The sequence below is a fragment of the Fusarium solani genome, assembly GCF_023522795.1.
Source record: "Fusarium solani strain SB1 chromosome Unknown bctg00000012, whole genome shotgun sequence".
Taxonomy (NCBI): domain Eukaryota; kingdom Fungi; phylum Ascomycota; class Sordariomycetes; order Hypocreales; family Nectriaceae; genus Fusarium; species Fusarium solani.
Window position 1 is genome coordinate 2,443,425 of NW_027072146.1, and position 10,820 is coordinate 2,454,244.

At 51.3% G+C, this 10,820-nt stretch overlaps 3 protein-coding genes across 3 annotated transcripts; 1 reads left to right on the forward strand and 2 right to left on the reverse strand.

The window, feature by feature from the left end:
• Positions 1-364: 364 nt before the first annotated feature.
• MRS44_016834 (uncharacterized protein) lies at positions 365-1,982 on the forward strand (the record flags this gene model as incomplete). Its single annotated transcript, XM_046280113.2, has 3 exons — positions 365-417; positions 481-629; positions 685-1,982. The coding sequence occupies 3 exons, from the start codon at positions 365-367 to the stop codon at positions 1,980-1,982; spliced, it is 1,500 nt and encodes a 499-aa protein (XP_046130561.1).
• A 537-nt stretch (positions 1,983-2,519) lies between these two features.
• MRS44_016835 (uncharacterized protein) lies at positions 2,520-4,604 on the reverse strand (the record flags this gene model as incomplete). The annotated part of the gene is made up of 3 exons (XM_065618201.1): positions 2,520-3,041; positions 3,100-3,954; positions 4,074-4,604. The coding sequence occupies 3 exons, from the start codon at positions 4,602-4,604 to the stop codon at positions 2,520-2,522; spliced, it is 1,908 nt and encodes a 635-aa protein (XP_065474273.1).
• A 3,971-nt stretch (positions 4,605-8,575) lies between these two features.
• Positions 8,576-10,479, reverse strand: MRS44_016836 (uncharacterized protein; the record flags this gene model as incomplete). The annotated part of the gene is made up of 6 exons (XM_046272807.2): positions 8,576-8,619; positions 8,673-8,843; positions 8,897-9,359; positions 9,410-9,835; positions 9,906-10,205; positions 10,261-10,479. 6 exons carry the CDS (start codon positions 10,477-10,479, stop codon positions 8,576-8,578), a joined length of 1,623 nt encoding a protein of 540 aa, XP_046130559.2.
• Between the last annotated feature and the right edge of the window lie 341 nt (positions 10,480-10,820).

A 10,820-nucleotide genomic window follows, 5' to 3' on the forward strand; every position in this document is an offset into this window, starting at 1 on the left:
AACTTAGATTGCCTGGGTACAGCGACTAGACCGACAGGGGTCCCTGAAAAGAAGTGTGAGGTAGATATTAGGTCTACGAACCTCGGCTGCCCTGATCAAATGAATAGAAACATTACTCCCCGTACTGGCTGTCTCGGAATCCGGTACCTAGTTCCGTGGCTTTGTCTTCGACAGTCCCGGACCTGCTATACTCTAATTGCCGAACGAGTCTCTTTCCGAATGTTGAGTTGAATCTAGCCCGACGAATGCCTTATGGGCATTTATTAATACCCCCGGTCCTGCCCCTTGGAATATCTACACTTGTCAGAGTCTTCCAAAGCGTACCTGCAGTTGTTAATGAACGACCATTCATCTTCACTTCAACATGACCGATTCTGATTCACCAAAGGCAGACACTGCCGTCGACCTGCGTGAAGAGTATGTCCCTGTCCCGTCTTTAAATTCTTGCCGATAGTTATTCACATCCTTTCTTTCTTGTAGTGTTGGGAAACTATCCCCGGCCGCCGACACCACCCAGGCTCATCTTGACCCAGCCGCTGAGGCCCGACTTCGTAAGAGAATCGACCTACACATCCTGCCGATTGTCAGCATTCTCTACTTGTTCTGCTTTATCGACCGTTCAAATATCGGTGGGTTTCCTTTTCTCTTCCTCCAGAGAACTCGGGCTTATCTGTACGGATCCAGGAAACGCTCGTCTAGCCGGTTTCGAGCAAGACTTGGGGATGAAGGGGATCGACTACAACGCCACCCTTTCCCTGTTCTATGTCTCTTACATCATATTCGAAATCCCCTCCAACATCCTTTGCAAGATAATCGGGCCTGGCTGGTTCTTACCCATTTTGACCATCCTCTTTGGTGCCTGCTCAGTTGCAAATGCTTTTGTGACAAACGTGCCGCAGGCCATGGCTATTCGCTTCCTTCTGGGCATCTTCGAAGCTGGAATGCTACCTGGCATTGCCTATTACCTCTCGCGATGGTATCGAGCGTCTGAACTGGTCTTCCGAATCGCTTGTTACATCGTAACAGCCGCTTTAGCTGGAGCATTTGGTGCCTTGCTTGCGTCAGCTATCCTCACCATGGATAGCTTCGGATCTCTTCGTACCTGGCGGATGATATTTGGCATCGAGGGAATGATCACCATGGTGCTTGGCCTGATCTCTCTATTCATCTTGACAGATAGCCCTGCCACGGCTCGCTGGCTTACGGCAGAGGAGAAGAAGCTCGCTGAGGACCGTTTGCGATCCGAGCGTGTTAGCCAGTCACAGGTTCTGGATCGAATCGACAAGAAGAAGCTCCTCAGGGGCATTATCAACCCAGTGACGATGGCAACCTCCGTGGCCTTCTTCTTCAATAACATCACGGTCCAAGGTCTTAGCGTATTTGCTCCAACGATTGTACGCACGATTTACAGCGACCGGAGTGTGGTTCAGCAGCAGCTCTATACTGCGCCACCATATATTGTCGGGGCCTTCTTCACGCTTCTGGTACCATATTTCAGCTGGAAACTTGACAAGCGACAAATCTTCTTGGCCCTATGCTCGATACCTACCGCCGTTGGCTATATCATGTTTCTCGCATCCAAGGACTTGATGGTGAGATACGCAGCCTTTTTCTTCGTGGCTGCCCTCATCTTTTCCTACGCGCCTCTGTCAAATGGCCAGGTCTCTGCCAATGTTGTTTCTGATACAGCTCGATCATCTGCCATCGGATGGAACGTTATGATAGGGAACATTGGTGGGCTCATTGCAATGTGGTCATTTCTGCCCTCCGATGGCCCTGACTATCCGATTGGTAACGGGATAAACCTGGCCGGGCAGGTCGTCATAATGTCTGTTATGTATTTGACCTTGTTATGGATGAAGCGGGATAATAGAGGAAGGGATATAAGGCAAAGGGAGGCGGAAGCCGCGTTGGGCAATGTTGATGCCGAGGGAATTGAGGATCTAGACTGGAAGCACCCGCGTTTTCGGTGGAGAATTTAGAATCAACAAGATTTAAGCTCTTGTCTAAAAGGGCAAGAAAGCTTCTCTTGTCTTGTTTGGTGAACTCGTTAAAACAACGCTGCTTTTCTATACCGCAGTATGTAAGCCTTCTATAATCTTAACATTACAAGTGTGAGAAGTCGTCAAGGACTCGTAAAAGGCCCAGGGCCCTTGTAGACTCCTGTAAGGTGCAGTTTCAGTATGAAGTGGTTGATCTATTTAGAACTACTGGCTATATAAATCTTACTTCGAGGAGGCCTCTACTAGTTTTATTTTCTTCATCTTAACTATTCTTCTTTTTCAATGACGTCTTGGTCGTACATGAGATTAAAGAACACACTTATAGACATATGATAGCATCAAAACCCAATGCTATAAAACACCGAATCTTGACTATAATAATGTATCTAAAGGAAGCCATCAGCCCCTATAACGAAGAAGACAGTTGTTGACATAGGCCATCGCTAAAACCCAATGCTGGAAAATACCATAACCTAGGTTTCATGAACCTTCCATGGCGGCAGCTATGGAAGACCACTAATGCTTATGCGCATGCGAACCGTGGCCACACTCTCCTCGCTTCATCAGCCTAGCCATCTCGGCGCGCCCTTCTTCACCCAGATTCCTACCACCAACACCACCCAGCGACCTGCGTGCCATCCTGACGGCAGCCTCATTGTCGTTGGGGAACTTTGGCGTAATTCCTTGGGCAAAGGTCGTCTGCGCACTATCCTCGACGTAGACCACCTCTCCACCTACCATGGTGAGGAGTACTCGGTTCCGGCCCAACTCCTCTTCCGGTACTTCAAAGTAGTTGTTCTCAAGCACGATGATATCTGCAACCTTGCCTTTCTCCAGCGACCCAATCTGCTTATCAGCTCGTAGCAGTCTGGCGGGGTTGATTGTCATGGCTCGAAGAGCGGACTCGCGAGTGATGCCGCGACCAGGGAAGGGGCCTCTATAGTCTTCGCCGATGGAAGCCGGCGAGTTGGGGTTCTCCGGGTCACCTCTGCGAGTCACCCCCGCCTTCAGGGCCAACCAGATGTCAAGAGGATCGACCTACGAGTATAACGTTAGCTAGGGCGGTGGAAAACAGGCAGGGCATCTAGCTACTTACAGGCCAGTCACTACCATATACAGGTGGTCTTCCAGCCTCTTCGATGCGCGCATACGCGTCCAAGTTATCCATCCGGTACTCACCCAGGCTCAGCAGCGTTTCGGGCACCCACATGGGGGCGAGCTGGGACCATTGGAAACTGAAGACGGCATCAACGCCAAGTTCGGCAAAGCGCGGCCAGTCCTCCTCCAGGGTCAAGGAAGCATGGGCCAGGGCAAGACGGATCGGAGGTGCGTCTGGGTGAGCTCTACGGTAGTCTTCTGCCGCATCCAAGCTGATGTGGACAGCCCTGTCACCGTCGGTGTGCAGCTGCGCGTCGACCCCCTTAAGGAACAAGCCTCCGAGGGTCTTGGAGAGAATATCGGCCTCCCAATACGTGCGGGCCAACTCGTCCGGGTCAGGCGCCCACTCTACAGTACCGTTTGTACCATTGGTAGGAAGCCAGTAAGGATCCGTATTGGCGGCCGTCCTGGCGGAATAGGGCATGATTCCATCCAAGAGCGCTTTGATCGACTGCCATTTCAGCGTTGGCTCGGGTCCGATGGTGGTGTTGTCGTTACGGGATGCGAGCAACTCTACCGTCTCATCAACTACCGCATCAACCTCCTCCAGCGTCGACGGGGGCTGGATGCGATAGTCAAAATACCCGCGCGAGCTGAGTTCGCCCTGCTCCTTGATGATCTGCCACGGACCCCAGTGCTCATTGGTCGCCAGTGCATCTTGCCAGGTTGTAATGCCATTCTCGCGTAGAATCTGAAGCGCAGCGCGGCCGGCATCGGCATTCTGCTCTTCGGAAGGCCGCGGAGGCCCAGCAATGAGAATATTGGCGCCATCTAGGAGCACGCCAGATGGTTCCTGGGATCCCGAAACGTGCTCGATAATCCCACCAGGGGATTCGGAGTGCTCGCAGTGATGTTGGACAGAGCCAGGGCTCGCGAGTTTAGAACAAAGGTATGGTAATCACTGGAACGAACAAAGACAGGGCGGTTGGTGTTCAAGGTGTCGAGTTCTTCCTTGGTAAGTGTCTCGCCAGAGAGGGCCAGAGGGATGTAGTTGAGGGCAACGCCGTCAAGCCAGTCATCGTCAGTGCTGTCTGGGTCGCTATCGAGACAGGTCTGCAAGTGCTCGAGAATCTGCTCCACGTTGAGTCGTTGATAGTTGAAGTTGCATTTGAGCAGATCTTGCCCAGCTTGTAGGACGTGCATATGCGGATCCACGAAGCCAGGCATGACCATGCGACCTTCCAGGTCCACGACCTGCGTTGCGTTCCCGATCAGGGGCACGACCTTGGCGTCGTTACCAACGTAGATGATTTCTCCGTCCTTGACAGCCAGAGAGCTGACTTTGGTCGATGCCGCGTTAAGGGTATAGATGGATCCATTCTGGAAGACGAAGTCGGCAACAGGACGTCCTGGGCGATGGGGTGGTCCCTTGGCAGAGGCATAGGACACCATACCCGTGGCTATGAGTGCCCCAGCGCATCGCAGCATTGAGACGAGCGCCATTGCGGGTGATATCTTGTACTGGTGACAGGTTTGAAAGTTTTGACGTGATAATTTGAACAAGTCCAAGGCTCAGCGAGTGAGAGATAGATGATAAATGTGAATTCATCAAGGCATGACCTCTGGGCCCTCTTTATACTTGACAATATGGCGCGTTCTAAACAAGGTGAAGAGGATTAGAAAGATGGCACAGCCACGAGACCACAAGTTTAGGCAAGGTTGATTCTGAGAAATCGGTCGAGCTCTCGGAAACCCTCTTTCGCCATAACCGGTGCATACGCGTCGCCAGAAGAGCGAGGGGCTGGATCTGGTCAACGCATCTATTCCCGGATCACCATCACATAAGCAACGAAAGCATAGGACCTTCATACTCAGATCCCCAGTTGAGTCAAGGTAATCGGCCCATTTCCGATATCAAAATCCGGAAGCATCTCTGGTTGGAGGAGCTATCTTCCCCCTTGTTCTCACGGTTGCCGTTCCGAGACGGCTCCGTCGTTCAAAGTTGGTGAAGCACCTCATCGTGTGGAATAGAGTTGTAGCTTTTCTCTCCGTGACTGCATCCTGGTATAGGCTAAAGTTTATAAACTGGGTTTGCAACAGGCCGAAGCAGGGGTGCCAGTGGCCAGCAAGACTAAGGGTGCCGAATGCCCTCATTTGTGGATATTTCTCTGAACAACTGGCGTTACTAATTGTCTCTAACCATATCAGATCCGGAGCGTGCCTAGCTGCTTAGAAGATGCTACGGATGGTTGCACACTCTATTTGACGATAATTAAAGGACATCTCAAATCATTTGTAATAAGTAGCTGCCTATACTGCGATAGAACAGACCAGGGGCTGTGTCACCGGCGTCAAGATCCACGAGGGTCTGAATAGAGAGGTGCTGACGCGTACCAGTAGTTGATCTAGGCCAGATGGATATCGCGCGCGCTTAATACTGCAAGTGAGCTGGTTCGGTCCGACACTGCAAGGGTCTAGGCCGGATGCCTTTGCAAAGTTTACTTGGGGTTCCGTTCCGGTATCCCACCGGCGTTTATTTCTTGATTACCAATTTGCCAATTCGCCAGTTCGCCAAGCTCACTGCCACTGCGTTCCGGCTTTACATTCACTGTAATTGCAGCGGCTTCCAAGGTCCTCCTTTAACGGCCGCGAATTGAAAACTTCGTGGCTTCACCCTTTGTTGGGTAAAAAGTGCCCGATGTCCGTCTCCTAAACTTCCGCGCAGGCGCGTCTACCCTCCGTTGTGAGACCATCGTCCATGTCAACGCACTTAGCACTGGTATCCGTAGTAGAGACGGTAACAATCTAGTAGAGATCCGTCTTGCCACCATCGAGTCGCGACTGGATGCTAGCTGGTCGATCGGCACCTGTTTCGTCCTCCAACCCGAACAATGTTCAACTGAGCTTTAGAGCCTTCCCGAGATCCGCTTACACAAGGAATTTAACATTTGGGGCTAAGTATCGGCCTTGTAGAGGCGTACAATCTTTAAAAATAGGGTCATGTAGATATCTTCGCCCAAGTATAGCTTAAGCATGGCCTTCCCTAACCTTAACTTAGGCTTCCTTAGCTATTACTTAGCACTCACTTTTCTTAGAACGGCGGGATTGACGTGAATTTCGTCGATCCAGAGAATTCTTCCTCGTCCATCCCATCGCCGTTGTTGTCTCAACATAGCCTTAAGGTTTTCTCCAATAGAGAACTTGTCCTTATTGAGTAGGATAGAGCGCTGAGAAGGCGAGGTTCCCCAGGCATAAAACAGAGCGTCGTATTTTGGAGTTGACTCACAATTTACCTCCTAGAGCGTACACCGAATTGGTGCAGATACTTTAGGGTACGTCGACTGTGACTAAGAACGATGCGGATGTGTCCGCAGAACTCAAGGTCCACCAGTTTACTGGGACCCGAAGGTTTGCAGAGCTCGAGGTATATCCAGCCAGCCTACTACCATCTCCAAACGAGACGAGATCAAGAATCAGTGCACAAAGTAGGAAGTTTCATAGCCTTCGAGGTGTTCACCACAGGACATACTCCAGGCGAGCTACCTTCATCGACCTGAGCAGAGACAAATACGGCCAACGCGTCATGTTAGATGCTGCGGCATACTTGGACTCCCACTCCCATGATCGTTGTAAACTTGAATCTCTTGATTCTATCAGCTCCATCTCGATACCCAGGTTCGACATGGAGAGGATTTCAGTGGGCTGCCAACAAATAGGACCCCTCCATACATGGCTAACTTCTATTTCAGGCCATCTCGAAGACGAGCACTTTCTTCCTTGCAACTCAAAAGTGCTAGGATACTCACTCAAAACGAAGCTCTTGTGTGAATTCAACGTCGACCATCTGTCTGACATAACCTGGAACGACGTCTTTCCGAAGCTCCTGCTTCCACCAGTCTACAAGAATCTGATGGTCTCCTTTGCAGAGGGGCATGCTGCCAACGAAGTCGCATTCGACGACATTTTTGAGGGCAAGGGGCTTGGCGTCATTATACTATCGCTGAGCAGCCCAGGTATTGGCTAAGCCCTCACAGTTGAAGCCGTATCTGAAGAGGCCCGCAAGTCTCTTTCCCTTCTTAGTGCAGGAGAGCTCGGTCAGCAACCAGACAGTGTCGAATCTCGGCTACCCGAAGTCTTTAAATGGCAGAAAGTTGGGATGCCATAGGCCCGCTTGACGAGTGCAACATCCTCCTGCAGGAACGATCCTCGAATGAGCTGACACACAATGAGGTTTTTGCCGTGTTTCTTCGGTGAGTAGCCCTATTCCCTAGCCCTGAACTTGTTGTTGACCAAGCGATAAGGAAGCTCGAATACTACTGCGTCCTTCTTATCATGACCTCGAACCGTGACAAGTCCAGAGACCCAGCATTTAAGAGCAGGGTTCATTTAACACTGCACTACCCTGAGCTATACAAGACTAAAAGGGAGCAAATCTGGAAACGGTTCGCTGCCAACGCTGGGCCGCGCAATGCTCTAGATGACGACTCATCCTACGAGCGCCTCTCTCAGCTCCCTATAATTGTCGTGAGGTCCGGAGTTCGGTCAAGAGTTCGATGTTCTGGGCGGCAGAGGAAAATAGTTGCAGATGGGGCAGATCCGCACAGTCTTGCAAGTGAGTCGAGAGGCGGGGGAGAACGGGCTGGAGGTCTTGGATGCGACTTGAACTTTCTATGCTACCTCGTATTCGAGAGAGCCAACCTCAGTCAGACGATATCATATCATGCTTGACAGATAAGGAAACGATACACTTTATCGGGTATCTACATGGCCGCTCCGAGTGCAGATGCACGTCGAAGTCCAGAGCCCAACGCCAAGCTTTAATCAACAAAATCCCTTGTCATAGCCACAGATTTCACCCATGAGTCGATGCCGACCCTGGTCACCAGACAGAGTCACCGTAACCCAACTCGGCTTCAAGCATCAGGCATATCACAAAGCCCAACCCCACAGTTGTCACTAGAGCTTCTGTCTGGGGAAATATTCGGGAAATGCCTCAATCACGCGGTCAAGGGAGGGATTTACATAAAAGACATCCCTTCCAGGCGAGTCACCTTGTCATCTACAGGGATTGACACCACCTCCAGTTGATCCGGGCTGAGATGCTCGTAATGTTCCCCTTCTGTCGAGGGAGACAGGGATAGCCCTGCTTTTGTGCGTGCGGAGAATCCCCGAGACCCCCAACAAACGGTTTTCTCCGCGGATGAATTCCGAGTCAGTTTCAGCCCAGTCAACACTAGTTCATGCCGTGGCTGGTGATTGCTTCAAGGCTAAGATGACTAGTTCACACCGCTTACAGCCACTCAGCAGCTGAGTCTGGAACTGGGCAAGTCAGAATCACGGATGGGTCAAATTAAAGATAAGAAGGGACTCCGTTTTTTGTCTACATGACTGTATCTAAGGCAAAGATGTATCTCCCATCCCTTGCTGCTGATTAGTGTGCAATACCGCGACCAGAACCAGAGGCTAATAAATAATTAAGCAGCATCTTCGCCCTTGACGTCGTGCGACTGGGCAAATTCTATCTACGAGTCAGTTTATGTCGTATGCTCGCCAGGAGAGGCCAATACTTACGGTCGACAGCAGTGTACTTGAACTTGCGGGCGGGAATCTTGTTCTCGAAGAGAACATCGAGTTCTCCGAATGTGCGGTCCTTGGTCTCGGGAAGTCGGAAGTAGCACCAAGTGTTGCACAGGAGGTTGGTGCCTGCGTAAAAGAGACCAGCCTTGGCTCCCCAGTTCCAGCCTACGGAATGTCAGTATATATTTGCCATAGAGTGTCGATCGACGAGGGCGTACCAAGAGGCGAAATCATGCGAGGGGTGATAGTGTGCTCGACAAGACCGGTGAGGTTGTACACGAATCGCCCAATGACAATAGTCTTGTAACGGAGACGTCCAGAAGGGGTCTCGGCAACGATGGGATAACAAACAGGGCCAACGGTGACCATGTTGACCAAGTTAGAGACCACCAGGATGATACCAATAGCCATCTGGGCTCCTTCACTCTTGGTGAAGCCAAGCCCGCCGATAACAAGGTTCGCAAAGAAGAGGAATGTCAGACCGCTCATGTAGAGAGTCGCTCGGCCAAGGTGAGGGAAAAGGAACCAGGAGATGATGCCACCGACTACATAGCAAGCGGATAGAGAGATGTTGAGATTCAGGGAGGCAATCTCGGAAAAGCCTGCGGACTGGAGGAAAGTGACTCCATAAGCGACGAGAGCGTTGCCGCCGAGAATCTGAGCAGCCCAGACGACACAGTTCTGCCAAGAGTTAGCCATTTGAGCAAACATTGAATCCAAAATCCACTCACAATCTCAGTTCTCCAAAGGTTGGTTCCACGGAAGCAGTCCAGGAAGCTAGCCTCATGCGTCTCAGCCCTCTCCAGAGCAGTAGTATGGCGGATATAAGCAAGCGTGGCCTCAACCTCAGCCTCCCTCTCAGCGTTGGCCTCATGAAGACGCATCAAACTCTTCTTTGCCACATCAAGCTTGTTTCGTCGGACGGCGTTCCAAGGAGACTCAGGGGCAAAGTAGGCTCCGATGAAGAGAGGAAGAGGCCAGATCCACTGGAGGAGGAAGGGAAGTCGCCAGCCCATGTCTCCCTCGATGCCGGCTACAGCACGGACGACACCACCGGAGAGAAGAATACCGGCGCCCCAACACATGCAAACGTAGGCGGTGACGTAGGGTCGAAGAACAGTAGGAACAACTTCGGAGGCGTAAGTAGTGGAAAGAGTCTGTTTGGACACGCACATGTTAGCTTCACTTCTTTGACAACTAGCAAACTGGAAAGTTGAACGAACTCACCTGGAAAACACCCCAAGAGACACCACACATCGCCTCACCCCATGCAAGAATAGGCAGCGAGGGCGCAAAGCAAGGAATAGCAATCATAACAGCCATCCAAGCCAAGAAGAACATCATGGTGTATCGAGCACCAAACCGATCCTGGCAAAAGGCGTTGGCGACGAGACCAGCAAGCTGGCCAACCAAGGCTGAGTTGGAAAGACCCGATTGCCAGGCAGGGGTAATCTGCTTCTGTTCAGTCTTGGGATCCCAGACACCAAATCGCTCTCTGAACTGCGTCTGGCCGTAGAATGAGGTGATCTTTGCCACATGTCAGTGTCAAGTCTCGTCATATATCAGATTTGGGGTAACTAACAATGACAAGGTCATAACCCTCCATGATAAGACTGGTGGACAGGAAAAGAGCCCAGGCAACAGCCTTCTTGTACTTCTTCAGCGCCTGTCGCACCGTCAATTGCCGGTCAGCTGCATCACTGGCTTGAGCTCGCTGGACGAGGTCTTGAGTGTGCTGATCATCCAAGTCCAGCTGTTCAAGCTCGACCTCAGTCGGGATGACTTTCTCAGGCGGCGCCATGATGTTCAAGTTGACTTTGCAGTGAGAGTCAGGAGTAGGCGTAGCTTGTGATGATGGTGATAAGGCTGTCGAGGCTGATCAGGATCCTCAACTCGAGGCAGCACCCAGGATATATATACTCGGATGGCCCTTGAACACTTATTGAAGCAACTCTCTTATCCAGCACAGCCTTGGCAGATTCCGGGGAAGTGGATAAACCCATGCAGGATTGGGTTTGCGGGGAGAGTTTGGAGATACGGAGGTGGACCTTTTGCACCGGCATGGAACAAGGACGAATGGGGAGAGAACTACATCATAATCTCTGTTTATCTATGCGCTCCAATGGGGACTGATGCCGCTAT